Genomic DNA, 27,075 nt, shown 5'->3' on the forward strand with positions numbered 1-27,075 from the left:
ACGACAACGGTCACCGGTCGCGCTGTGACATCAACATTGAACGCGCGCGGTCACTCGCATCACTCCACCATGCAGACCTGCTACTTCCCTCAGCTGCCTTATCTTATGGTAGTGTTTTTACAGCCGTGAATGAAAATGTTTTAATAATTTGCACGAGGGTCGTTTAGTAACATTAAACAACTACATTTCTCTCAGCAGGACCATGCAGCGCTATCAGCCACCCAGTCATCTACTGAAGATGTGCTGGACTTTGCCACAGGTGAGATGTGATTTACTGTACCCGAAAACTGAAAATGTGTTGTTGCTATCATTGTGTTTTGACGTTATCATTTTAATACGTTTTATTACTGTGTTGTTGTTGCTGCTGCAGTGCTCTGAATGCAGTATTATTTTTATTTTGTATCTTATCCACAGGGGAGTGTCAACCCAGTCACAGGCATTTGATGACACATGAAGACCACACAGATCTGGATCTCTCTCTAGAGCTGAATAGACAGGTGGGTTTAATCCAGAAGCATTTTGTGTCTGTTTTAATTTTACTAATTCAGAGTTACAGTGCTCTCCACAAATATTGGCACCCTTGGTAAATATGAGCAAACGCAGCTATGGAAATAAATCTGCATTGTTTATCCTTTTGATATTTCATTTAAAAAAAATTCACAACATTCTAATCTTTCAATGAAGTAAAAAGAAGAATGTCATTATGAAATAAATAAAACATTGGCCACAATTATTGCCACCCAATTATTAGTCCTTTTAAGACTCAAGATAACAGCTCTGAATTTTCTCCTATAATCCCTGGTGAGTTTGGAGAACACCTAACAAGAGATCAGAGACTGTTCCCTCATACAGAATCTCTCCAGATCCTTCAGATTCCCAGCTCCATGTTGGTTCTTCTCCTCCTCAGTTCACCCCACTCATTTTCTAAAGGGTTCAGGTCAGGGAACTGGGACGGCCATGGCAGAAGCTTCATTTTGTCCTCAGTGACACATTTTTGTGTTTGTTTTGGATCATTGTCCTGATGGAATATCTAAACACGACCCATTATAAGATTTCTAACAGTGGCATTCAGGTTTAGATTTTTTTATCTCTTAGTATTTGATAGAATCCATGATGCCACACATCTAAACAAGATGTCCAGGATCTCTGGCAGAATAATAGGCCCAGAACATTAAAGGGGTCATCGGATGCAAACTTCACTTTTTCATGTTGTTTGAACATTAATGTGTGTTGGCAGTGTATGTACAAATCTACCCTATAATGATAAAAATCCATGCAGTGGTTTTTAATTAATCTGTAAAAATAATATCCCGTTTTTCAAATTGAGCTGTTCTCCAGTCCAGTAACTTTCCTTGTTTCGATGCCGGAGCAGGGATGTAAGTTAGACAAGAATATCTCAGATTGAGCGATTGAGGTGTTGTGTTGCTGGATGTAATAATGAACATAGTGTTTGTCATTTACTCCCGACATCTGAGCCGCTGAAGATGCAGTGGATTACGTTTGTTTGTGAAGGGAATGCGCCTCCCGATCTACATAAATGCGTCTATGTTCGCGCAAATCATTCATGATCCAGCTTCACTTACAGCAGAAGTGAGTATAAGGGTTTTTTTTTGAATCTTTGCGATCGCCTTTCCTTATAACGTGGTAGTTAGGAAGTTTAGCGGCTAAACGCAGCTAAATGCAGCTAATGTAAACAAGCTCGTCTTTCCACAGAGAGAAGAGAGGGGCGGGGCGAGCAGAGCTCATTTGCATTTAAAGGAACAACCCCTTAGAATGAGATGATTTTTGCAGAGCTCATTTTGACAAAGTAAAAAGGGTGTTGTTTTACACTACCATTGAGAATTTTTAATCAAAGTATATTATATAAAGTATATTAAGACCCTAAAGAATCATATCAACTTGTGGAAAATGGGCATCTGATGACCCCTTTTAAGATTCAGCAGTTTATTTAAATGTGGGCATGGGGTACTTTTTATTCCTGTTTGCACCAAACCCATCTTGAGTGTTTGCTGCTTTTTTTAAGTTTCATCTGACCATAGAAGCCAGTCCCCCATATCTAACTAAATATGCTGGAGTTTGTTTTTGGATGAGTGAGCAGATTTCTCTTGAAACCCTCCTAAACAACATTTCACGAGTTCACCCTTACATCTAATCTGGTTGAGTAAACAGTAAGCATATTTTGGCGTGCTGTCCTGGGGGAGGGCTCCGAGCCCAGAATATGGCCCGAACCCAGAGAACTCCCCCCATCCCAAGTATAGGATGAGGATAGATTAAGAGTGAGGAGTTGGGGTGGAGGGGGGATGCCGAAAAACAGTCGAATGACGGAGGTAAGTCGGCTGTGTGCTTATATATGACTTGTGCTAGCTAGACGAGTTGAACCTGTGCCAAATTAGTTGATTATCTGATCATGCTCCTCCCGAACTTTATCACACATCATGTGGTGATGTAGGGGCTATCTGATTATTTTTTTTTAGGCTTTCTGACCCCAAGACTCAACTGATCTCTACAGTTCTCCAGCTGTGATGCTTGGAGAGTCTTTGGCCACTCAAAGTCTCCTCCTCACCATCCATTATGATGATATAGACACACGTCCTCTTCTAGGCAGATTTGTAACATCTTTAGTTGATTGGAACTTCCTAATTATTGCCCTGATGGTGGAACTGGGGATTTTCATTGCTTTAGCTGTTTTCTTACAGCCACTTTCTGTTTTGTGAAGCTCAACAATCTTGTTCTGCACATCAGAACTATGTTCTTTGTTTTCACTCCTTGTGATGGACAAATAAGGGAATTTGGCCTTTGCGTTCCTCATATTTAAAATCCTGGAAGCAACAGGAAGTCATGGCGGGACAGTTTTATGCTCCTAGCTCCACCCTGGCGTGCTAAAAAATGTAAATATGAGTAAAAATATATTTCAGAGATATTTTACTCATCAGAATTTCTAGCGGTGTCAATAATTGTGACCAACGTGAACTAGAGAAAAACATTTATTTTAATAATGAGATTTTCCCCCCAATTTCCATTGTTTTACTTCAGTGAAAGGTTAGAATTTTATGAATGTTTTTAATAAAAGATCAAAAGGATAAACTATGCAGATTTATTTCCACAGCTGCCTTTGCTCATATTTACCAAGGGTGCCAATATTTGTGGAGGGCACTGTAATTGACTGATAGCTGACTCGTTGGGCCAAGTTTCCAAGGTTTATCCAAAGTTTTGACCAAAAAATGGAAGAAAAAAAGTCACACATAATACCAAAGCTTGACGGATGGTTACTCAAGGTCGTGATCTACTCCAAGATAATCCAAGATATTGAAGTTAAAAATGCCCCTAGCCCAAGAATCAGCCAAAATATCCCACTTCAGTATGAGCTCATTTATTCCCAAATCATTCTCAGATAAGTGACATGTCTTCCACTCCTTGGATCGGCCAATGAAACATCTGAATGAAACTGAAACTGCTTGACCTTTTTAAAAAAGCTTTTTAGAAGTTAGTCAAAGTGTGGTTTACTCTCGTTCACAATTGTAACCAGTGGGAAACTACACAGTCAGAACATGCTCTTTTTCTCAAGTAACATGATATTTTACCAAAAGTCAAACAGAAATGAATAAATGTATATTTCTTTTACATTTGACTTTGTTTGACTTAATGTAACAAAACAGACAATTAAATAGCTTTAGGCAAATACAAGGCTTTTGACCCTTCACTAAGTTTCAATCACAGAATGTAACCTGTGGGATTAAATGAGTTAAAAGATTTTACAGAACTAGAGTCATGAAACAAAAAAACATTCACACACTGCAGCTGCTGATTTCCACATAAAAATGTCCTGTGTGACATAATTGCCAACCACTTCTCTTTTTCGTGTGTTAAATTGCTTAGTGACTCACAAATGATTATCTTGCATTGGCGAGTGTCGTTCAGAGCAGTTTGTCAGTGCATCCATATATTTGTAATTCAAATAACAGCAATCTATTCAGATTCTGTCGCACGTCACCCGATACATTGTTGCTTATGAAAATGCACGAGCGAGATAATGATTCTTCACTCGTTCAGGTATGCAAACTGAATGAGTCTGAATGAACTCATTCTGTGCGTGATGTTTTAAGGGCACATGTTTGACTAGGTCACCATGAATCACATTATCTCTGATGTCTCCATGCCAGTGCTCACATACTGCACTAATTGTATTATATGAGTAATAATCATGTGTCTGTCTTTGCAGCTTCATGCCAAACTCAGGAGAAAGCAAGAGGAAATATCTGCCCTGAAGGAGACAAATTCCCAGCTGAGAAACCTGGCTAAACAGACTGAACACTACGCCACGATACTAGATGTAATGCATTTTTTCAGAAAATAATCAAGTGAATACATCAGAATTCATTATAATTGGTGTACAGTTGCAATTTATTTTGCAATTCTGAGTTTATATCTCACAATTCTGTCAGAATTGCAAGATCTAAATTCAGAATTCTGACTAGAAATTCTGGTTAACTGTGACACTTTTTTTCAGATATAAACTAGCAATTGAGATGTTAGTATGGAGTACTTTTTTTATCTGAGCGAAAGTCACAAGTGTGAGAAATAAACAGTTTATCTGTTTATATCTCACACCTCTGACTTCTTTCTCAAACATAAACAGTTCTGAGAAAAACGTCACTATTGTGAGATATAAACTTGTTAGGTTTCAGTTTTTCTTACAATTCTGAATTTACATCTTGCAATTGTGACTTTTCGGTTTCTGCCTTAAATAAGAAATAAAAAAGGTAATTGCAACCTTTTATCTCAATTCTGACTTTCTCTTGCAATTCTGAGTTTACATCTTGTAATTGTGATATTTTTCTCAGATATAAACTTGCAATTGTGAGAAAAAAGTCAGAATTTGGAGTTTATATCTTGCATACATATTTTTATCTGAGAAAAAAGTCAGAAATGCAAGATATAATCTCAGGATATAATTGCGAAAAGTCTGAAATCTGAGTTTGTTTCACACTTCCGACTTTTTTACTCAGACATAAGACTTTTTTGCAAGATATAAACTCTTTTTTTGCTTCTGCCATGAATAAAAAAAGAGGTAACTGTGACTTTATCTCATATCATATTTCTAAATTCTCAGAATTGCAAGTTTCTTTCAATTCTAAACTTGTATCTCACAACTCACAATTCTGACTTTTTTTCTGTTTTGTGAGTTTATATCTGAGAAAAAAAAATCTGAATTGTAAGAAATAAACTCAGGATTGTTAAATTAAAAAAAAAAAAAAGGCCTTGAAATCGCAACATAAAATCAGCAAAACGTCTGCATAAAATCAAAACTGAATTCAAAAATTCTAAAGTTATTTACCTTATTACTGTACATTCCTGGTCTTGTGATTCAACTGATCATGTTATTCCAAAGAAAAATAAAAGTTTGTCTTTGCCCCATTATAATATCCTGTTTCACCTCGAAATATGCCATATTTTGAAGTCAAATGTGACCCTGGACCATAAAACCAGTCATAAGGGTCATTTTTTTTTTTTAAATTGAGATTTACACATCATCTAAAAGCTGATTTGTTACGATATGGCTGAGATACAACTATTTGAAAATCTGGAATCTGAGGGTGCAAAAAAAAAAATCAAAATACTGAAAAAATCGCCTTTTAAAGTTGTCCAAATTAAGTTCGTAGCAATACATATTACTAATCAAAAATTAAGTTTTGATATATTTACGGTAGGAAATTTATAAAATATCTTCATGGAACATGATATTTACTTAATATCCCAATGATTTTTGGCATAAAAGATTTTATTTATTTATAAAAAATTATTATTATTATTATTTTTTTACTGAAACAATAATGAAAAGTGCAAAAAATATAAAAAATATATATAACTACGTTTTTTATATTGATATATATATTACATGGTTTATGAATGTTATGCAGTGAAATGGTAATTATTTGCATGTTTTGCATTATAAATATTATTCACCATTCAGAAGCCAAGGGTGCAACTATCTGTTTTATAAACTGGTACACAGTAGTTAACATTTAAAGTGGATCAAAACCTTTAATCAAAGTTGTCCTAAAACCAAAACAATATCCGTTCTTGTCTTAGGACAACTTTGATGAACTTTTTTTGACCCACTTCAAATGTTGACTACTGTATTGCATTACACATACATCTGTGAAACCTCAGCAGCCAGAGGGCAGCATGACCTCTACATTTTCAGTGTCACACCCTCGAATGACCGTTTGTCAACTCCACTTCCTGTCTACTAGGCCCTGACAACATCGTTCCAGAGAGATTCAGTATCACACTGCACTCTTGCGAGGCCAACAGAGGACCATTCTTCTGAACACTCCTGGATCTCTCTGCTGACACAGGAAGAGCCATCAGATGCATCTTCCACCGCTTTATCTAAATCCACCACTGCTGACACAGAAAGCCCTACATCAGGCGTCAAGCGGCAGCTGTGGTCCAGCTGGAATGACCTTCTCTGTGAAGATGCTGAGGACACCTGTTTGAACTGTCCGGCCAGTTCCAAGCAGCCCAGGCTTGAAAGTGAACTTGTACAGCTAGACTTGGAGCATCTGAAAGCCCAGCTGGACCAGGATGAACAGGCTCCTCAGCAACTAAGAGAAGATTCAGACCTGACCCAGAATCAAAGCCTTGAGATGTCATCTGAAGGGTTGAATGTGCAGAGGGTGAACATATTTGGGGCTTTCCATGGATTTCAGGTGGTTACAGAAATCCCATCCGTCATAGCTGACCTGAACATAAGTGGTGATGATGGAAAAGTGTGCTTTAAGACCGCAATCAGGGACCACAGTACAGTGAAGACCAAGGTTTTCCCAAATGGAAAGGCTTTCACCTCTCACACACCAACTGGATCTTGTAGATTCCTGTGGGTTCCTACTGAGCACTGAAAATGTTAGTTCACCCAAAAATGAAAATTCTGTCATTAATTACTCACCCTCATGTAGGGCTGGGCGATATATATCGTCTGCAATAATATCGTAATTGATGTTTTAACGATGTTCAATTTGACATTATCGAGTATTTTGCAAAAAAAACATTCAAAACACCTACCAAATGTAGTGCACACATTAAATACTCAGCAGTGGTGTTGATTAATGGACTGGCACATAGTTTGTCTAAAAGCATATTAAAAACACCACATAGACAAATAAACAACATAAAAATCTTGATTTTTCCTACAGAGGGACGTACGTTTTAGACACCATATTGCCTGTTTTTGCTCTATTTCACCAACAAAAATCATCCCAAACATAGCCACAGCACTGTTTTGTGTCTCTGAGCAACATGACGGTGTTTCTGTCTTGAATAATTTAAATGTTTAAATGATTTGGTTCAATCGCAATGACTCACTTATTAACTCACTTATTCAATGTTTTATGTTTAAAATATAAAACTATTATTCATGCAATTGTAACCGCAGGTCAAATGCATTCATGACCTGCATGTAAATACATCTTCAGATGCAGCTTCTGTATTTCCTCTGCATTGCATAGACAAATTTTATTTTGTCTGATTTCATTTGCTTGGTAACAGCCCATATGTAAGAATTTGACTCAAAAGATAATGCACACTTTTAGAAAAAATACCGTTTTAAAGGTATAAATCAACTGAAACTTATTGGAACAGATTAATTTCTATCAGTGTGAACTGACCACCACACAGAATATGAAGAATATCAAAAAAATTAAGAGTCAGCTGTCCATGCTAGTCCTTAGAATACCAGCACAATAACACACTCAGCAAAATATTGTCTATTCATCATTATCGATAAGATCCCAGAAATTATTGAGACACACACTTACCCTCATGTCCTTCGTTCATTTTCAGAACACAAATTAAGATATTTTTAATTAAATCCGAGGGATTTCTGACCCAGCATAGACAGCAATGCAACTACATCGTTCAAGGCCCAGAAATGCAGTAAGGACATTGGTAAAGTCCCCCTGTAGTGAAAATCCAAATTTTTATGTTGTTTATTTGTCTGTGTGGTGTTTTTTAATATGCTTTTAGACAAACCATGTGCCAGTCCATTAATCAACACCACTGCTGAGTATTTCTCCTTAAAACTGTAGTTTCCCAAAGACTGTCCCAGAAATGTGGTTTGAAATAGCACTTTTGTTGCTGCGTCACAAAGATAGGGATAGATTCCTATAATTGGCATGCAAAATATACCAAGCGGATTATCAGTGCAAAACCAGAGCATTTAGTAGAGCACAACCGCTAACCGCTAACTTGAAAAATAACCCCGCGGCAACAGTGTAAAAGTAGACCAGAGTCAGACCACAGACTGTAAAAAATATTAACGTAGTGTCCGTGACGTCACCCGTAGGTTTCTGAAGAGCATTTTTGAAGCTCTTAGTGGGCGTGAGTCGGCTGTTGCCATCTTGGAATCGCGTCACTGCACGTCAGTCCCGGACATCGAAAATGGGCAAAGAGGCGAGACGTGGGTGGAGCTGGTTACTGAAACCATGCCCGTCTAACGTGACGGTGGTGACCGCAGTGGCAAAATATAGTTTTATCAGTCCTTATCTGTGTTTTCCCATTATATCATGTTTAATACAGTTCAGTTAGTAGATCAGGAAACTCTGGCTGGTGTGACTGAGTGGGGGCAGGGCTAATTTGCATAAATGAGGCAAGGGGGATAGAGTCACATTCAAGCTGTTTTAAGGCATGAGCAAATTATTTTCAAGAAAAAACATTTAAATATGTCATTTTGATCAAAGGATACAGATTTTGACTACAGGGGGACTTTAAATAGTCCATGTGACATCAGTGGTTCAACCGTAATGTTATGAAGCTACAAAAATACTTTTTGTGCACAAAGAAAACAAAAATAATGACTTTATTCAACAATTTCTCCTCTTCCGTGTCGGTCTTCGACACGCATTTACGAGAGTACCACAAGGCATGTTATTTTTGTTGTCTTTGTGCACAAAAAATATTCTCGTTACGCAGTAGTACCGTCAGATAGCTCTCAGGTTTCACCAAAATACCTCTACTGAACTTACAGGTTTGGAACGACATAAGGGTGAGTAATTAATGACAGAATTTCATTTTTGGGTTAACTATCCCTTGAACAGCTTCATGATTCAAAGACTTGAATTTGTGAAAAATCAACAGCTTCGGTTTAGACCAACAAAAGACTTTATTTGAGCAAGGCTGCTTCTGAATTCCCACCATTGGTCGACCTTTCGGAACGCTCTTAAAAATAAAGGTTCTCTATTGGAATCAATGATTCCATGAAGAACTTTTAACATTTATGGAACATTCCAATGCATATAAGGTTTTTTATAGTGGAAAACGGTTCTTTAGATTTCAAAAGTTTTTCACACTAAGACAAAATGGTTCTTTTAGGAACTTTTCACTGAAAGTTTTCAAAACTAACAGCTTCTCATCTCCCGTGAACTTATGAGAAAGCAAACTGTTGACTCGTTGGACACTTCAGAATCTCAAGTTAAAGCTAAAGTGTTCTTGGAAACAGTTTTCTATACACAACTCAAACATACACCCACAACACTGTTTATCACATGACAATGAGGTCAAATCTTATATACATTTATTGAAGCAATATATCCAGTGATGCAGGACTATGTATTGACAGTGTGTAGAATTTTACATTAGAAATAAATTATATTTTTGTGGCCTTTGTAAAGCTGATTTAAAGGTGAAGAGTATATTTTCTGCACCACTTGGACCATACAGAAAAAAAATTATATCCCGTCCTGCCTTTCAGTGATTGGCCAAACTGGTAGCTCCGCCCCAAACTTATACCATTGATTGAATGGTTTGCAAATGGTTATACTACAGGTGCAGAATTTTACATTTCACCTTTAAAATTCTAAATCAACCTTTTTTACAGTAAATAAAATAATAAAATACAAATATTTATACAATGTTGTTTTGTTGATGTTATCAGTGTAGTGAGAACTTAATTTGCCTTCTTATGACTATGCAAAAGTGTCAAAGCTCACTGTTTGCATGGGTGGATTTTAGGTTAGCAAGTTAATGTTTTTACACAGAAACAAGGACACCCTTCTTGCCAGGCTACAATATATTCTCACCACATGGTATGAGGAAGCTGGTAAAAAGGCGCACATGCCTTCACTATATTCCTGTTGAGCAGCAGAAGGGCTTGGAAAGACTGAAAAAGAAAAAAAATGAATAGCTTAAACACCATTTCCTCAAGAGAGAATTCAAGGGATTCATAAACAACAAATTGACTGTGCACTACTTGGTCTAGCATTAATATTACTGTTTGTAAATTGTACGTCAAGGTTACATTCCTGTGAGAATTCTTACCGAGTTACGTTCTTGTTAATATCGTATTAGGCTGTACCCTGGTTCTGCCACAGTTGAGTATAAAGGATCATCTGAAGAATGAAGGATGCAACAAGAATTGGGAATTGAATAAACATGCAGAAGAGAATGTATAAACACATTGCTATATGCATTTAATATTTTCATACTTCCTGCAGTTGGTGGTGGAGGTGCCGCTGCTCTCCTGAAATAAAACACAGTACGACGTGAGATTATATTAAAGCTGATGGTCATATTTACGTAAGAATTAAACAAATTGTTGAATGGTAAATTTGCAAGCTTCGTCTGTAAGGAGCGAGGGCTCACCTGCCAGCTGTGGGAAGGGAGCGAGTGGGAACGGTTCGCTGATTGTTGTAGAAGTTCTCATATGGAACAGGCGCTGAGAAAAGATCAGTTTAATAAACATTACAGGAAAGTTCGACTATACATAAAATGTCATAAAACACATATTTGAATGGAACTCAAACAAAGTTCACACAGTTCTTTTCTTTACAACAGACCGTCAAGATCTGATAAGGACAAAAAGGCAGCATAAAAGCAGGGTTATTATAGTTAAACTAAAACTGAAATTCACGTTAAAACCAATAAAAAACTGTTAGTTTAAATAAAATATACATTAGCTGAAATAAAATTAACTATACAAAATTATGTCAGATTCTCATTTGATTTTTACTTAATGTCCTAAAATAATTAAAACTGTAATGCAAAATTAATAAAAATATATAAACATAAAAACAAAAGTACTAAAAATGATTAAACTGATTAAAAATATGATTAAAACTAGATAAGTAAAGTTTGCTGACAAACTTTGTAGTTGGCTTGAAAAAGCCTTGCCTGAAAGTTTGAAATAACTTCGAAAAGCTTTACGTTTGAATTTAATTGTTGAAATTGAAGCTCGGAACAGAGTGGTAACACGCGCATTTCTAGCATGAATCAGCATGTTGCATGATTTAATAGGAATTAATATGTGGCTAGCACAGTTTACCATGAATTAGCATGTTCCTAACATGTTCCTGCCATGATTAGCAAATTACTAGTATGACTAGAATGTTGCTAGCATGCTGTTAGCATGTTTCTACCATGATTAATATATTGCTAGCATGGTTCTAACATGATTAGCATGTTCCTAACATGTTCCTGCCATGATCTGCAAATTACTAGCATGACTAGAATGTTGCTAGCATGTTTCTAGCATGATTAACATGTTACTAACATGTTTTTAACATGATTAGCATATTTCCAGTATCATTATCAAGTTAGTAACATGTTGCTAACATGATTCTGGCATGATTAGCAAGTTACTAGAATGTTGCTAGCATGATTCTGGCATGATTGGCAAGTTACTAGCATGTTGCCAGCATGATTTTACCATGATACTAACATGTTGCTAGCATGATTCCAGCATGATTAACATGTTTCTAACATCATTATCAAGTTACTAGCATGTTGCTAGCATGATTCTGGCATGATTAGCATGTTACTAATATGTTTTAACATGATAAGCATGTTTCTAGAATGTTGCATGTTGAATGTCTAGCATGTTTTTAGAATGTTGTATTAAGTTACTAGCATGTTGCTAACATGAATCTAGCATGATTAGCAAGTTACTAGAATGTTGCCAGCATGATTTTAGCATGATTAGCAAGTTACTAGCATGTTACTAACATGATTAACATGTTACTAACATGTTTTAACATGATTACCAAGTTACAGCAAGTTAGTAGCACGTTATAGCATGATTACCAAGTTACTAGCATGTTGCTAGCCTGTTTCTAGCATGATAACCAAGTTACTAGCATGTTGCTAAAAATATTTGCATATTGTTAACATGATTCTAACATGACTAGCATGTTTTTAACATGATTAACAAGTTAGTAGCATTTTAATAGCATGTTGTAAGCCTTTTTCAAACATGATTAACGTTATTAACATTTGTTGCTAACATTATTAGCATGTTACTAGCATGTTGTTAGCATGATTCCAGCATGATTAACATGTTTCTAGCATCATTATCAAGTTACTAGCATGTTGCTAGCATGATTCTGGCATGATTAGCATGTTACTAATATGTTTTAACATGATAAGCATGTTTCTAGAATGTTGCATGTTGAATGTCTAGCATGTTTCTAGAATGTTGTATTAAGTTACTAGCATGTTGCTAACATGAATCTAGCATGATTAGCAAGTTACTAGAATGTTGCCAGCATGATTTTAGCATGATTAGCAAGTTACTAGCATGTTACTAACATGATTAACATGTTACTAACATGTTTTAACATGATTACCAAGTTACAGCAAGTTAGTAGCACGTTATAGCATGATTACCAAGTTACTAGCATGTTGCTAGCCTGTTTCTAGCATGATAACCAAGTTACTAGCATGTTGCTAAAAATATTTGCATATTGTTAACATGATTCTAACATGACTAGCATGTTTTTAACATGATTAACAAGTTAGTAGCATTTTAATAGCATGTTGTAAGCCTTTTTCAAACATGATTAACGTTATTAACATTTGTTGCTAACATTATTAGCATGTTACTAGCATGTTGTTAGCATGATTCCAGCATGATTAACATGTTTCTAGCATCATTATCAAGTTACTAGCATGTTGCTAGCATGATTCTGGCATGATTAGCATGTTACTAATATGTTTTAACATGATAAGCATGTTTCTAGAATGTTGCATGTTGAATGTCTAGCATGTTTCTAGAATGTTGTATTAAGTTACTAGCATGTTGCTAACATGAATCTAGCATGATTAGCAAGTTACTAGAATGCTGCCAGCATGATTTTAGCATGATTAGCAAGTTACTAGCATGTTACTAACATGATTAGCATGTTACTAACATGTTTCTAACATGATTACCAAGTTACAGCAAGTTAGTAGCACGTTATAGCATGATTACCAAGTTACTAACATGTTGCTAGCCTGTTTCTAGCATGATAACCAAGTTACTAGCATGTTGCTAAAAATATTTGCATATTGTTAACATGATTCTAACATGACTAGCATGTTTTTAACATGATTAGCAAGTTAGTAGCATTTTAATAGCATGTTGTTAGCCTGTTTCAAACATGATTAACGTTATTAACATTTGTTGCTAACATTATTAGCATGTTACTAGCATGTTGTTAGCATGATTCTAGCATGGTTAACATGTTATTAGCATGTTGCTAACATTATTAGCATGTTACTAGCATGTTGCTAGCATGATTCTAGTATAGTTACCAAGTTTCTAACACAGGGGTGCTCAACCCTGGTACTGGAGATCGAATTTCCTGCAGTGTTCAGCTCCAACCCTGACCAAAACACTTAAGTTTTAAAACACACTGCAAGTCCATTTGGTGCCACTAGTGGTGCAAAATTGTACGTTTCACCTTCAAATTTCTTAATCTATACGAGTCTATTTTACAGAACATAAAATACAAATGTTGCTTTGTTGATGTTATCAGTGTAGTGAGAACTTCACGATTTGTCTTTTTATGACTATGCAATAGTGTCAGAGCTCACTGTTGGTGGATTTTAGGTTAGCAAGTTAACAATGTAAATCATTATTCATTAGAAATCATCCCAACCACGTCACACTTCATTAGTGCATGAGCATATTTTAGTTCATTTAGAATCATAAACGAGATTTTAAATGAATAATACCTTTGAACTTTTCATGGACAAAGTCATATGACCTAACTGTATGGAGCTTGAATGAGGCTTTTTGTCATGTAAAGGCCTAAGCATACTTCCTCTTTTAACAAACAGTACAGTCATATGTGTAGCCTTTCAAAGTATAGTCTATTTGAGGTGCGCCCAAACGCAGGTGGGCGACACATGCGCTCTAGAAATCTTTCAAACCAAGTAGATTTCTGATGGTCAACACAGTAAATTTCTGACCAACCTAAATCTGATGTGAAATTTGCGTGTGGAAGTTTATTGCCCTCATATAACATTTGTTGCATGGATTCCTTTTGCAATGACTGGATTTTGTCTGTGAACATGTGACCACTCCTGAATGTGTTGTTGTGAAAACCAGCTGCTGAGAAGTACCTGGTGGTTTATCTCCAGTTCTTCTGAGGTTGATAAAATGCTCAATGTCTTCTTGAATGTTACATTGCTCCAGTGACTTCCTCACTTCCTCATAGAGCTGTGAACACAGACACAATGTGAGGCGAGTTCAATATGTGGTTTCTACCTAATGCCACACAGTTAGGTTACCTCATCGCTGGTGACACACTGCTGGGAGAGATGGTTGAGATGGGTCCACACCACGTTTCTCAGGGTGTTGATTCTTTCCACTTCCTGTTTCTCAAAGAACTGTGGCAAACATGCACATGAAATGTCTAAGTAAAAAGATCGTAATATCATAAAACAGCCTCATAAAATGTCTTTCCTCATACAGTGCAATGATTACCAAAAATAAAACTTGTTAAAGCATTTTATGTGTAATTTAGTAATTTTGTTTGATCTTTAATAGTTTTACAGTCAATGCTAAATGCCATTTTTAAGAGGTATGCAGACTTCACATGACCTGACATGATCATGTTTGATTTGTCATCGATCTGTTCTGAAAAGCGATCATCGGTGTAGGGGTGTGTGATGCAGGCTGGGGCGTAGAGCTCACCTCACATGCTTTGACATGCTCATTCAGCCACTCCTCTCTCATCTTCCCCAACATGGACACATTCTGACTATATATCCTGTCTATCACAGAGTCGAACAAACAACGGATGTTAAAATTAGAAATTAAATAGAAGAGTCATGCTGTGTTTAGGGCTGGGCAATACAGCTAAATGAAGTCATATTTAATTTAGATATGTGATGTTCTTTCCACAGACTTTTCTTTTTAGAGGTGCCATAAATGCAGACCAATAACTAGCCAAAACAAAATATTAGATAACAATACTAAACATTTATTTTGTATAGAAAAATTATAATGTGCATCTTTAACTGCACATATTGACATATGAACAACCAGTATGTAACTACACAAGCCTTAATAACAATGTTCTTTGTTCAGTTGTTGAGGAAAAAGACAATAGTGATTGAGCAGTATGTTACTGATTCACAAAAAAATGACCGACTTATAAGACTCAATCATTCGGGAAACTGAATCATTTGGGAATCATACTACACTGATTGCGCCGTATGTTACTGATTCACTAAAAAGAATCGACTCGTAAGACTCAATCGTTCAGGAATTGGGCTACACTAACTACTATGTTGTTGATTCACTAAAAAGAGCCAATTCATAAGACTCAATCATCTGGAAAACTGAATCATTTGGGAATCATACTACACTGATTGTGCTGTATGTTACTGATTCACTAAAAAAAAACTGACTCATAAGACTCAATCGTTCAGGAATCGGACCACACTGACTTAGCAGTATGTTGTTGATTTGCTAAAAAGAGCCAACTCATAAGATTCAATCATTCAGGAAACTGAGTTGTTTGGGAATCATACTACACTAATTGCACCATATGTTACTGATTTACTAATAAGACTCAATCATTCAGGAAACTGAATCATTTGGGAATCATTGTACAATGATTGCTCCGTATGTTACTGATTCACTAAAAAGAACTGATTCATAAGACTCAATTGTTCGGGAATCAGACTGCACTGCCTGAGCAGTTTGTTGTTGATTCACTAAAAAGAACTGACACATAAGACTCAATTGTTTAGGAATCGGACAACCCTGATAGAGCGGTATGTGTTTGATTCACTAAAAAGAACTGATTCATAAGACTCAGTCGTTTTTTAGGAATCAGAGTACACTGCCTAAACTGTATGTTGTTGATTCAGTAAAAAGAACTCATAAGACTCAATTATTCAGGAATCTGAATTGTTTGGGAATCATATTACACTGACTGAGCAGTATGTTGCTGATTCACTAAAAATAACTGACTCATAAGACTCAATTGTTTAGGAATCAGACTACGCTAATTGAGCAATGTGTTGTTGATTCACTAAAAAGAACCGACTCATAAGACTCAATCATTCGGGAATCTGAATAGTTTTGGAATCATATTACACTGATTGAGCATTATGTTGTGGATTCACTAAAAAGAACTGACTCATAAGACTCAATTGTTCTGGAATCATATTACACTGATTGGGCACTATGTTGCTGATTGCATGAGTCACTGACTCATAAGAATCAATTGTTCAGGAATCAGGCAATACTGATCAAGCAATATGATATTGAATTTACTAAAAAAAAAGACTCAATCGTTTGGGAATATAAACCGTTTGGAAATCATAGTACACTGAATCACTAAAAAGGACTTTTAAGACTCAGTACTGATTGAGCAGTATGTTCTATTTGATTTGATTTGATTCAGTTCAATTCTCTAAAAAGAACTGACTCGTAAGACTCAACTATTCAGGAATCGGACTATACTTCCAGCACTGTATATTTTGTGCTGCAGATTTAGTAGCAGTGCTCAAAATGTCCAAATACGGGCACATTAATTTGCCTGACGAATATATAGGTCTATCATTTGTCTTAATAATCATATTTATACATTGCAAAATTACCCTAATGGCACAACAGCCAGATTTTTAAAAAGTGCATACATGAATATATACAATATTCAGAATATTCAATACTGCTTAGTTTTATATTACCAACAGAACCCTCTCAAATATTCATTATATATTGCCCAGCCCTAGTTAAAATATATCATTATAAGTGAGTATATTTTAAGTGCATCTGTTGACATATTTACCGGCTTCCTCTGCAGTCTGCTTGGCTTGCTGTGTTTTGGCATACAGCTTGAAGTATAAGAGAGTGACATTATTTATACATATAATATAAACAGCTACACAGCTCATCTCACAATTTTTAGCTGTTCTCTACAAATAGTTCTGTCTCAGAAGAAATGAGCGCTGATAGTTGACTCACTACAGAAGTTTTATAGCCTTTTAACAGCTCAAGAGTCTTATCCTCAGGGGATTACAAATACTTCCAACATTACTGCCATGTTTTACAATGATTCACAGCGCTGTACATGCTTCAGCAGTCATCTGTACCCATGCACAGCCTTTATGGTTTGTTCTGCATGCTGCTTTGCTGTACAAACACATTTAGCCCCTCTCAAGAGACACTGCGCTATGGAATTTAGGCCTGAATGTATCTTTGCTTTTCTCTCCATTTATAAAAGAAACATTTAAAAGAAGTAGATCTGAATTGCCTGAAGGACATCAGGCTTGAATATGAATCAGAATTCACTTGCAAATATCACAGTGATGTCATCACTGTCCGTTACATTTTGATTCTACCATGGCATTCTAGAATGCTTGATTCTGACTGGCTGGAATGTTTGCTTTACTGCACAGTTAGTTCCAGTCAGGTTTAATCACTGAATGTTCTGGTTACAACACAGCTAATAATCAAAAGTCAAGTCACCTTTTATTATCTACAGACAGCACTCTTTGTATCTTTTTCCTGTTTTCACACTCGCCCCCACACACTCGTTCACACAGATCTTGTCACCACTGCCCTGCAACTTTATCAGTTAGTTTCCCTACTCAAAAAGGTCAACATTTCCTAGTCATGAGGTGTTAGAGAAACTCATACAGGTTTGGAACAACTTGAATTGTCATTTTTAGATGAACTAGTCCTTAAAAGAATGTTTTAAAACCTAAAAAAATGTTTCCAGGTGTAATAACTGTGGACGTACATGCATAAGTACACGTTAAATGTTTTAAATGCACTTTGTCTCTATGTGATTGGAAGATTTTTCTGTAATCTTAACATTCTTAAAAAGTATGTAATTTCCAAATTTCTCATAGAAGCTTAATATTTAACAGTTTAGCATTCGGACAACCTCTAACTAGAGGAAAATCAATATAGAGAGACCGTAAAAATGCAGTTAAAAGCAAAATGCATGACGACAGAACAGAAACAATGCTTCTGTGAATGAACTCTAGCAAAAAAAAATGTAAGTGAAAGAAAGATTCTTGCAGTGGTCACACAGGACAGAACAAAAACAGATGCAATGTCACTTTTACTTGCGTACCTTTTCTTGCTGCTTGGAACTGCTAGTGGTCGCGTTTCTGTTCATGTTCTGTTCTGCTTCCTCTTTATCTCGACACTTTTGCTCATAAGTCTTCTTCGCCTTAAAAAAAAAACATTGGTTGACATTTAAAGTGTGATTAGTACAACTTATGCATACATTTAACTATAATCTTTATTCTGTATGAGCTGTAATATGCCAGTATAGATATGCCATCTATATTACACTCTACTTGCACTACAAGCTAAAAGTGCACGCTGAACATTTCTCATGAGATCAAAAACACAAAAATGTATTTATATATATCGTATATATATATATATAGCAAGATCAGATGTGGTACTACAAAGTTTCAGTTTGTAATTAATAACTACAGATGCATCATGAAATGCCATGATGCTACTAACATGAATGGAAACCAACCTGGTTTATTTACCAACCTGATTTCACCACTTTCAAGACGGCTTTATTTAAGCTTGAATGAGAAGCTGTGTTTTTAATGAACAATGCTATTCAGCACAGATCACTTCCCATTTTGTACAGCTAAAATCAGGTGCACTTATTCACTTCCCTCCTGCCACTGAATCAGAACATATACTTCCAATAAAGGAAATAATGTACCACACAAAAGTGGGCAGCTAAATAACCTATTATAGCAACAGCACTGATAGACAACAATCAACAAACTGAGCCCACTTTGGTCTCTCTTTCATGCTTACCTCAGCCGTTTTCTTATACTGAGCGGCCTTCTGCTTATGAAGTCCATCCATTTGTTGTTCTACCTGAAAAAAAAGCACAGCTTTTCAATTCATTTCTTCAATTTAGCATCATGTAGAAAATTAAGTCTATTTTTTCTTGTTACATTTTTTTTTTTTTTTTTTACTTTTAGTAGTCATTTGTAGGTTGATTCACCTGATGCTGCATTCCGACCAGCCAGCATGGCAACACAGGCTCAACCAATGGTGTGAGTTTGGGGTGGGGCTATCTGTTTGTTTGACCAATAGCAGACACGTGGAGTTTTGTTCCAAAAACTTTCTGAATATACTGCTGATATTTAATTTTACTAGAGTATATGATTTTTTGAGGGCCTATGGATATATTCTTTCCTGTCAATTTTTTTTTTTCACATCACAGCTCAGGGTAGTAAAAATAGTGAAGTGTTTGGGACAAGCATGTCCGACAAACAATGCCGCTCTCACACTACACATCATTTTCTTACGCAGGGAAAAATACATTGTGGAACAAAGCAGAAACTGACAACATGCAAACAGACAAGACAGAGCAGGTAACTTCTAATGTGACTCAAGCTCTCAGCTTTAAAATGTTGTCATTTTAAGAAAATTCAAACAATAAATACCATTTTGTGGCAGTTTAATGTGTCATGACAGATTGCTGTATTGCCTTATTAGATAAATCGACACATGAACCAATCGTCTTTTCTTATTTACGTAAAGTCCAAAATAAACATGAACGAACATCAGTGTATTTTATTTCAACTGCGTACTGAGGTCAATACACACAATTTTTCCGGTCAGATTTGTTTGTCGGAAAAAATGGCAGATTCAGCATTATGATTGGTCAGATCGCCTGTCAATCAAGTTTGCAAAGGGTCAACGGACCTTTCTCACATTTCCGGGTTTCTCATAGCGGATGTCGTCATAGTTGGGTAAAATCCGAGAGAAGTGAATGGGAGAGTACCACAAATATATTTTTTGCATTCCCATTTGCTCAAATACAAAAAGAAAAACTACACCATAGTGTTTTCACGACTTTCAATCAAAGCGGAAAAAATGAGCTAGACTGATATCGGCAGTCAAAAAAGAGAATAATGTAAAATTTACCATCCCTCCCATAGACGTGGCATTAGAAACACCCTCGCATAGCGTTAACTAGTTTTTTTGTATCTTGATGAAAAGGTGATATAATACAAAGTATAGTGTTTTAAATGTACATACATGTTTTTAAAAATCAAAATATAAAAAACTTTAAAGGATTTATGATGATGTTGACCGTTGAATCGCATCATCACGGGCTTGTGAAAAGGGTCCACTGGTCGAATTTACGCCTTAGATGACTGGGAGAAAACTAGTAGTGTCAAAATTAGCATGTGAACGCAGGCGATTTATATGCTGGCGCTGTATTAGGTCAATGCCTATTAAAGCTCTGTATCATATTCAAACCCAAATGAAACTACGAGTAAGTATGTAGTTAATCTTAGTTATGTCCTCAGTTAAGCTCATCAAGTTACAAAAAAGGCGACTTACAAAAAAGTTTCCTTAAAACTGCATGTAAGTGTTAATTATGAGTCATATTTAAAGCAGTGGCAGATTCGCTTCAAATTCAGCAGGGACAGCTTTTAAAGTAACAGCAGCCACAAAAAGTATATTCTATTAACTAGCTTCTGTGACTTCTGTTAAAGGGGTCATCGGATGCCAATTTTCCACAAGCTGATACAATTTTTTAGGGTCTTAATGAAAAGTCTCTAATATACTTTGATTAAAAATTCTCAGTGGTTTTATAAAACAACACCCTTTTTACCTTGTCAAAATCAGCTCTGCAAAAATCATCTCATTCTAAGGAGTTGTTCCTTTAAATGCAAATGAGCTCTGCTCGCCCCGCCCCTCTCTTCTCTCTGTGGAAAGACGGTCTTGTTTACATTAGCCGCATTTAGCCGCGTTTAGCCGCTAAACTTCCTATCTACCACGTTATAAGGAAAGGCAATCGCAAAGATTCATAAAAAACGCTTATACTCACTTCTGCTGTAAGTGAAGCTGGATCACGAATGATTCGCACGAACATAGACGGATATATGTAGATCGGGAGACGCATTCCCTTCACAAACAAAAGTAATCTACAGCATCTTCAGCGGCTCAGATGTCGGGAGTAATTGACGACCACTATGTTCATTATTACATCCAGCAACACAACACCTCAATCAGAGATATTCTTGTCTAACTTAACATTCCTGCTCTGGCATCAAAACATGGAAAGTTACTGGACTGTGACAGCTGGTCTGAGGTAAGACGCTCGTGTCAACTATCGTGGGAGCGGCCTCTGTGGGTGTGACGGCACACCGACAGGCATCTGAGAACGGCTTGATTTGAAAAAGGGGATAATATTTTTACAGATTAATTAAAAACCACTGCATGGATTTTTATCATTATAGAGTAGATTTGTACATACACTGCCAACACACATTAAGGTTCAAACAACATGAAAAAGTGAACTTAGCATGCGATGACCCCTTTAATCAAAGAACCAAATTTAAAAAGAGGAAATCAATAACTTCTGTAGTTTTAAGCTTTATCTTTTATTTAATTTAGATTCTAGTGCTTGATAACTTTATTAAATTTGGCTATATTTTCTTGCTAAAAAAGGCACAGGTAGCTATAACAGTTATTATAATGGGTTTATGTGAAGTTCACTTAAATTACAAGTCTAATAAATGTTCAATTGAAAGCTTATCAGTTGGTATCAGTGACACTTGCCTTCAGTCATAAAAAATGTCATTAAACAAATATAAAAAGATGAGCAATGATGGGAGATTTCAAATCAAATTCTTCCAAAAACGTATGCGTCAGCTGAGCAACTACCATTGAGATGAATGGAAATGCTAACCGTTAACATACCCAGGTATGATAAGATCAAAAAGTCTTTCCTTTTGAGGACATCAGCAACACAGAGAGACACTTTCTAATTTTAAACTAAATAACGAATGATTTTTAAAAGCTGTTTGTTTGTCTCACCTTCTTCCGGGCCTCTTTCTGTTTCTCTCTGAAGTCTTCTAATTTTTTTGCTTCCTCCCTCATGGTTTGGGCCAAATGCAGATGGGACAAACTCACGTTTTCTGTTTCTAAGCATGCATTTTGAACATAAATGTTAGCAGAATGATAACGGCAATCATTACATTTTCAGACAGAATTTACTTACGTAATTTGAAAACGTCAAGCGATCGTTTCAGGGTGCTAAAAACAGAAAAAGAAAAACGTTGACAAGTAACCGACATCCATTTTGTGCAATAAAACTATTGTAAAAATGCTGACATCAGTTACTGGTATAGAAATCAGTTAAACATTTTTTTTCTTACCCCATGGTAAAAGGAAAGGGACTAACCACAAACCAACTGCAAACATGTGACCAACTCAGAGACTGTTTAGGTTTGTACTTTTGAAATTTAATACAGCATATCAATACTGCACAGTTCAGATGTTATCTGTGGATTAGTATCCAACTAGAACAACACAATAACATGTCATACTCACTAAGAACCTTCTTGCTAAATACAAATATCTAACTCCTATAAAAGGAGAGCACTATATTAAAAATGTAAGTAATGTTTGCGCAAGTTGTTGCTATATATTTGCTAATGTGTTTTCAGAACATGATAATTGTGGTTGCTTGGTTATTGTTTAATGCAGGCTTCCTCAAATCTTGTCCTGGAGGGCCAATGCGCTGCAGAGTTTAGCTCAGGGTTAACCTGTGTTTTCCTAAAGATCCTAAAGACATTGCTTAGCATGCTCAAGTGTGTTTGATTAAGGTTAGAGCTAAACTCTGCAGAAAAATTAGATCTCGTGGGTCAGATTGGAGGATCCCTGATTTACTGGCTCAGCTGAAATCAACCTGGTTTAGGTTCCTTCTTTTGTATTCTGATCGCTTAAAATATAGATGGCACACTCAACTAGAAACCACACAATTTTAAATGCTAAGTTTAACCCTTAGAGTTATGGGTTTACTGCTAATGAAACCCCAAAGATATGCACCTTTACAATCTTTTCAAGTAATCGTAATATTAACTGTAATAAATTTAATTACACATTGGTACTTACTTCATTTCACTGTGTCCGCACACTTTCTTGGACAAACCCAGCAACTCCTTGGCATATTTTTCTTCTATCGCAGCTCTGCAAATAAGTGTTTTAGATCAATGTTTTGTACATAATGAGTTAATCGGTCAATTTGCTTGCCTGAAATGAATTTGTAGTGTCAGGCAACGATTAATCGCAATTAATCGCATGTATTTTATGTATGTATAAATACACACACATGCATGTATATATTTAAGAAAATTATGTTATGTTTATATATTAAATATATTTATATATAATTCAAAATTATATGAATATATATATATATACATACATGTAAATACATGAATATATTTTCAAAATATATACTGCATGTGTGTGTATATATACATAATATATATACACAGTACACACACATATATTACATAAACATAAACATTTATTTTGGATGTGATTAATCGCGATTAATCATTTGAACAGCACTTATTAAATCAAATTGAAACTAAATGTATAAGGCATGAATATTGAGTATTTTATACCAATATGAAGGATTTTATATTTCATACTTTCTATACTGAGTAAATATTTCCACACATTGTTGGAGTTTTAATATGCAGACTACTCTGAATACATCATTCATAATTTTGTAACATTTTTCTGTAACTCTAACACTACCAAGACATTCATTTGTTTGAACCAGTCCACTAGGATAATTTAAAAACTGTAAGAAATTAGATCATAAATTAGCTGTGCTCAGGGCATTCACATTTCTTTAAGAATTTTAAGTCAACCTTATACATTTTTTACGTTACTAATCATGCATTAAAAGGACTGAATCACCCAAAAAATTTTAATTCTGTCATCAGTTACTCATCCTGAAGTTGCTTCACTCCTGTATGGCTTTCTTTTTTCTGTTGAACACGAATGATTATATTTAGAAGAATGCTGGAAACCAAACAGTTTTTGGTTCCCATTGACTTATATAGTCATATAGGGACCAGCAACTGTTTGGCTACTAGCGCTCTTCAAAATAACTTTCTTTACATTCAACATTTTAGGTAAACTACCCCTTTAAGAAAGTAAAATGGTCCATTTTAATTTCATATTGACTTTAACTTCCAGTATTTGTTGCTGTAACTCTTTGATTGAAAACAGTGGCGTGTGGGAAAAATTATAACAGTAAATCATTTTCTCATCAACAACAGGAAATCTTGCAACAATGCTTGTCATGGGGTATTTTTCCCTTTTTTTTTAAAAGACTTCAGTTACTGTAACTTTCCTTAAGTTACATGTGAATGCACCAAGGAGGTTTTACATGAATCTAGAGCTTTGAGACCATCAAATGTTTGAGATGAAAGTGTAAAATCAGGTGGTGATGACTGTGACATTTCACCTGGCTTTCATGAAGTCCTCGATTTCTTTGCACGTCCTCTTGCCGTCATTCAAGTGCTGGATGATGCCGTCATATCCAGCTGTGCAGGTGATATCAGTGTTCTTGAATACATAAAAAAACAAGATAAACAAAACACATTGGCAAATGTTCCATCAAGTGACCTCACAAAAGTCATGCAGGTTTTTCGTAATCAGAAAGCGCAAGCCAAGAATCCACAAAGTGCCACATGTATCACCAATTCCTCATTGTAGCCTTCAGAAACATGGTGGTTTGGACTGTTGACTATCATTACCCATGAGAGCTCAGTCTCTGTAATTTATAAGTCTGAGGGGCAGACATACCATCATACCCAAAGCCACAGTCAACATGAAATATCTCCCAAAATAAAAGCTAAGAAAACAAAACTAAATTGCACCTTATTGCCTGCTTTGCCTAATAAGGTCTCAAATTTCTCAGGCTGGCATGGCCAATAGTCAAACAACATGATGACACAAATCAGCATGAGACTGCACATTGACATACGCTTTTTAAAAAATATTTACAACATATTATTTCATAAGAAAACAACTAGTTGGGTTCATGGAGGACTAGGCTATTCAGGTTCTGCTGACCAAACTTCCCTTAAGGGAAATCAGCCCTGTTTCGATATGTGACAGACGAGCTCAAAATAAAACAATTGAGTTTGTTAAATCAGAGCAAGTTGGTTATTATTTAGTGTTATACAAATAAACAGAATGTCCACTATATTTCTTTCTAACCATTGACTGTATGTCCTACAAAATACGAAAACCTTACCCAAAAATTATCCTTGAAATGCAGTTCTCTCATTGTGTCGGCTGCTGTTTGCTCACTCAGAAAGTGACTGTTAAGTTCCGTATCAGACTGTAATAACGCTGTGACTGATTTCACACAGACGTGATGGTCTGGTGTACATCGAGCGTAAAATTAACACGCCTCAGGGTCCTAAGAGCGCATCTTTCACGTCTGTCCGGAGAGTGAAAGTTGCTGTGGACGAGAAAACGGACCTGCAAACTTTAGTGGACTTTTTCCACCACCTAGTGACCGATCTGTGAAGCTGCAGTTCTTATGAAGTTGTAAAAAAAAAAAACTTGGCAGTCCTTAGGACGATGAAACCAGTACTACATAATATAATATAATATAATATAATATACAGTTGAAGTCAAAAGTTTACATAGGCTACGCCTTGCAGAATCTGCAAAATGTTAATTATTTTTTTATTTGGTACTGACCTGAATATGATATTTCACATAAATGTTTACATATAGTCCACAAGAGAAAAGAATAGTTAATATTAAATAATATTATATTAATAGAATTCATAAAAATGACCCTGTTCAAAAGTTTACACTTGATTCTTAATACTGTTGTTACCTGAATGACCCACAGCTGTATTTTCTTATTATTATTGTTTTGTTTTGTTAGTGATAGTTGTTTTTCCTGAACAGTTAAACTCCCTACTGTTCTTCAGAAAAATCCTTCAGGTCCCACAAACTGGTTTTTCAGCATTTTTGTGTATTTGAACCCTTTCCAACAATGACTGTATGATTGTGAGATCCATCTTTTCACACTGAAGACAACTGAGGGACTCATATGAAACTATTACAGGAGGTTCAAACACTCACTGATGCTTCAGAAGTAAACTCAATGCAAGAGTGAAAACTTTTTGAATTTGAAGATCAGGGTAAATGTAACTTATTTTGTCTTCTGGGAAACATGTAAGTATCTTCTGTAGCTTCTGAATAACGGTGCTAAATTAAAAGAATATATATGATATTTAGGCAAAATAAGAAAAATGCACACATCTTCATTCTGTTCAAAAGTTTCCACCCCTGGCTTTTAATGCATTGTTTTTCCTTCTGGAGCATCAGTGAGTGTTTGAACCTTCTGTAATAGTTGCATATGAGTCCCTCAGTTGTCCTCAGTGTGAAAAGATGGATCTCAAAATCATACAGTCATTGGAAAGGGTTCAGATACACAAAAATGCTGAAAAAAAAAAAAAAAAAAAAAAAAAAAAAAATTGTGGGACCTGAAGAATTTTTCTGAAGAACAGCAGCAGTTTAACTGTTCAGGACAAACAAGGGACTCATGAACTAAAGAAAACTAAAGAAAAACACAGCTGTGGATCATTCAGATAACAACACAGTATTAAGAATCAAGTGTATGTAAACTTTTGATCAGGGTCATTTTTATAAATTCAACTATTAATTTCTCTTGTGGACTATATGTAAACGTCTTTTATGTTAATTATCTTATTCAGGTCAGTACTAAATAAAAAATAACATGCATTTTGTATGATCCCTTATTTTGGTAAAATAATTAACATCTTGTAGATTCTGCAAGGTTTATGTAAACTTTCTTCAACTGTAGTATAATATAATATAATATGACTATTCTCTTATCAATGGATGAGAGGATTTGTTTAGATTTGTATGTTTTTATTGTGAAGAAAAGTGATTAAACTGAGACCCTTCATGTAAGATGTGAGCAATGAAACATTTCAGTGATA

At 35.6% G+C, this 27,075-nt stretch overlaps 2 protein-coding genes across 3 annotated transcripts; one reads left to right on the forward strand and one right to left on the reverse strand.

Annotated features, from left to right (window-relative positions):
• Positions 1–6,958, forward strand: LOC127172265 (multicilin). Of its 2 annotated transcripts, none has more exons than XM_051121500.1 (5): positions 1–108; positions 196–259; positions 415–497; positions 4,220–4,330; positions 6,255–6,958. In XM_051121500.1, the coding sequence occupies exons 1-5, from the start codon at positions 70–72 to the stop codon at positions 6,900–6,902; spliced, it is 945 nt and encodes a 314-aa protein (XP_050977457.1). In that variant the 5' UTR covers positions 1–69; the 3' UTR covers positions 6,903–6,958. The 2 variants fall into 2 exon arrangements, with proteins under 2 accessions (XP_050977457.1, XP_050977458.1); XM_051121501.1 differs by having other exon boundaries at positions 64–108; positions 199–259.
• On the reverse strand, positions 6,881–25,491 carry pstpip2 (proline-serine-threonine phosphatase interacting protein 2). Its single transcript, XM_051121499.1, has 15 exons — positions 25,344–25,491; positions 24,549–24,649; positions 23,177–23,251; positions 22,281–22,315; positions 22,097–22,203; positions 19,070–19,132; positions 18,354–18,452; positions 17,061–17,106; positions 14,951–15,030; positions 14,545–14,643; positions 14,377–14,473; positions 10,639–10,711; positions 10,482–10,516; positions 10,315–10,385; positions 6,881–10,156 (listed from the first exon to the last, which is right to left on the reverse strand). Exons 1-14 carry the CDS (start codon positions 25,374–25,376, stop codon positions 10,330–10,332), a joined length of 999 nt encoding a protein of 332 aa, XP_050977456.1. The 5' UTR covers positions 25,377–25,491; the 3' UTR covers positions 6,881–10,156; positions 10,315–10,329.
• Between the last annotated feature and the right edge of the window lie 1,584 nt (positions 25,492–27,075).

The sequence above is a fragment of the Labeo rohita genome, chromosome 10, assembly GCF_022985175.1.
Source record: "Labeo rohita strain BAU-BD-2019 chromosome 10, IGBB_LRoh.1.0, whole genome shotgun sequence".
Classification (NCBI taxonomy): Eukaryota; Metazoa; Chordata; class Actinopteri; order Cypriniformes; family Cyprinidae; genus Labeo; species Labeo rohita.

Excerpts from the sequence above, each read along its gene's own strand:
- LOC127172265 (XM_051121500.1), top strand. The coding sequence starts at position 70 with ATGCAGACCTGCTACTTCCCTCAGCTGCCTTATCTTATG. Across the intron at positions 109-195 it reads CTCAGCTGCCTTATCTTATG|CAGGACCATGCAGCGCTATC; the intron begins GTAGTGTTTTTA and ends CATTTCTCTCAG. Across the intron at positions 4,331-6,254 it reads ACTACGCCACGATACTAGAT|GCCCTGACAACATCGTTCCA; the intron begins GTAATGCATTTT and ends CCTGTCTACTAG.
- pstpip2 (XM_051121499.1), bottom strand. The coding sequence starts at position 25,376 with ATGAGAGAACTGCATTTCAAGGATAATTTTTGG. Across the intron at positions 24,650-25,343 it reads ATTTCAAGGATAATTTTTGG|AACACTGATATCACCTGCAC; the intron begins GTAAGGTTTTCG and ends TATGTATTCAAG. Across the intron at positions 14,644-14,950 it reads AGCATGTCAAAGCATGTGAG|TTCTTTGAGAAACAGGAAGT; the intron begins GTGAGCTCTACG and ends TGTTTGCCACAG.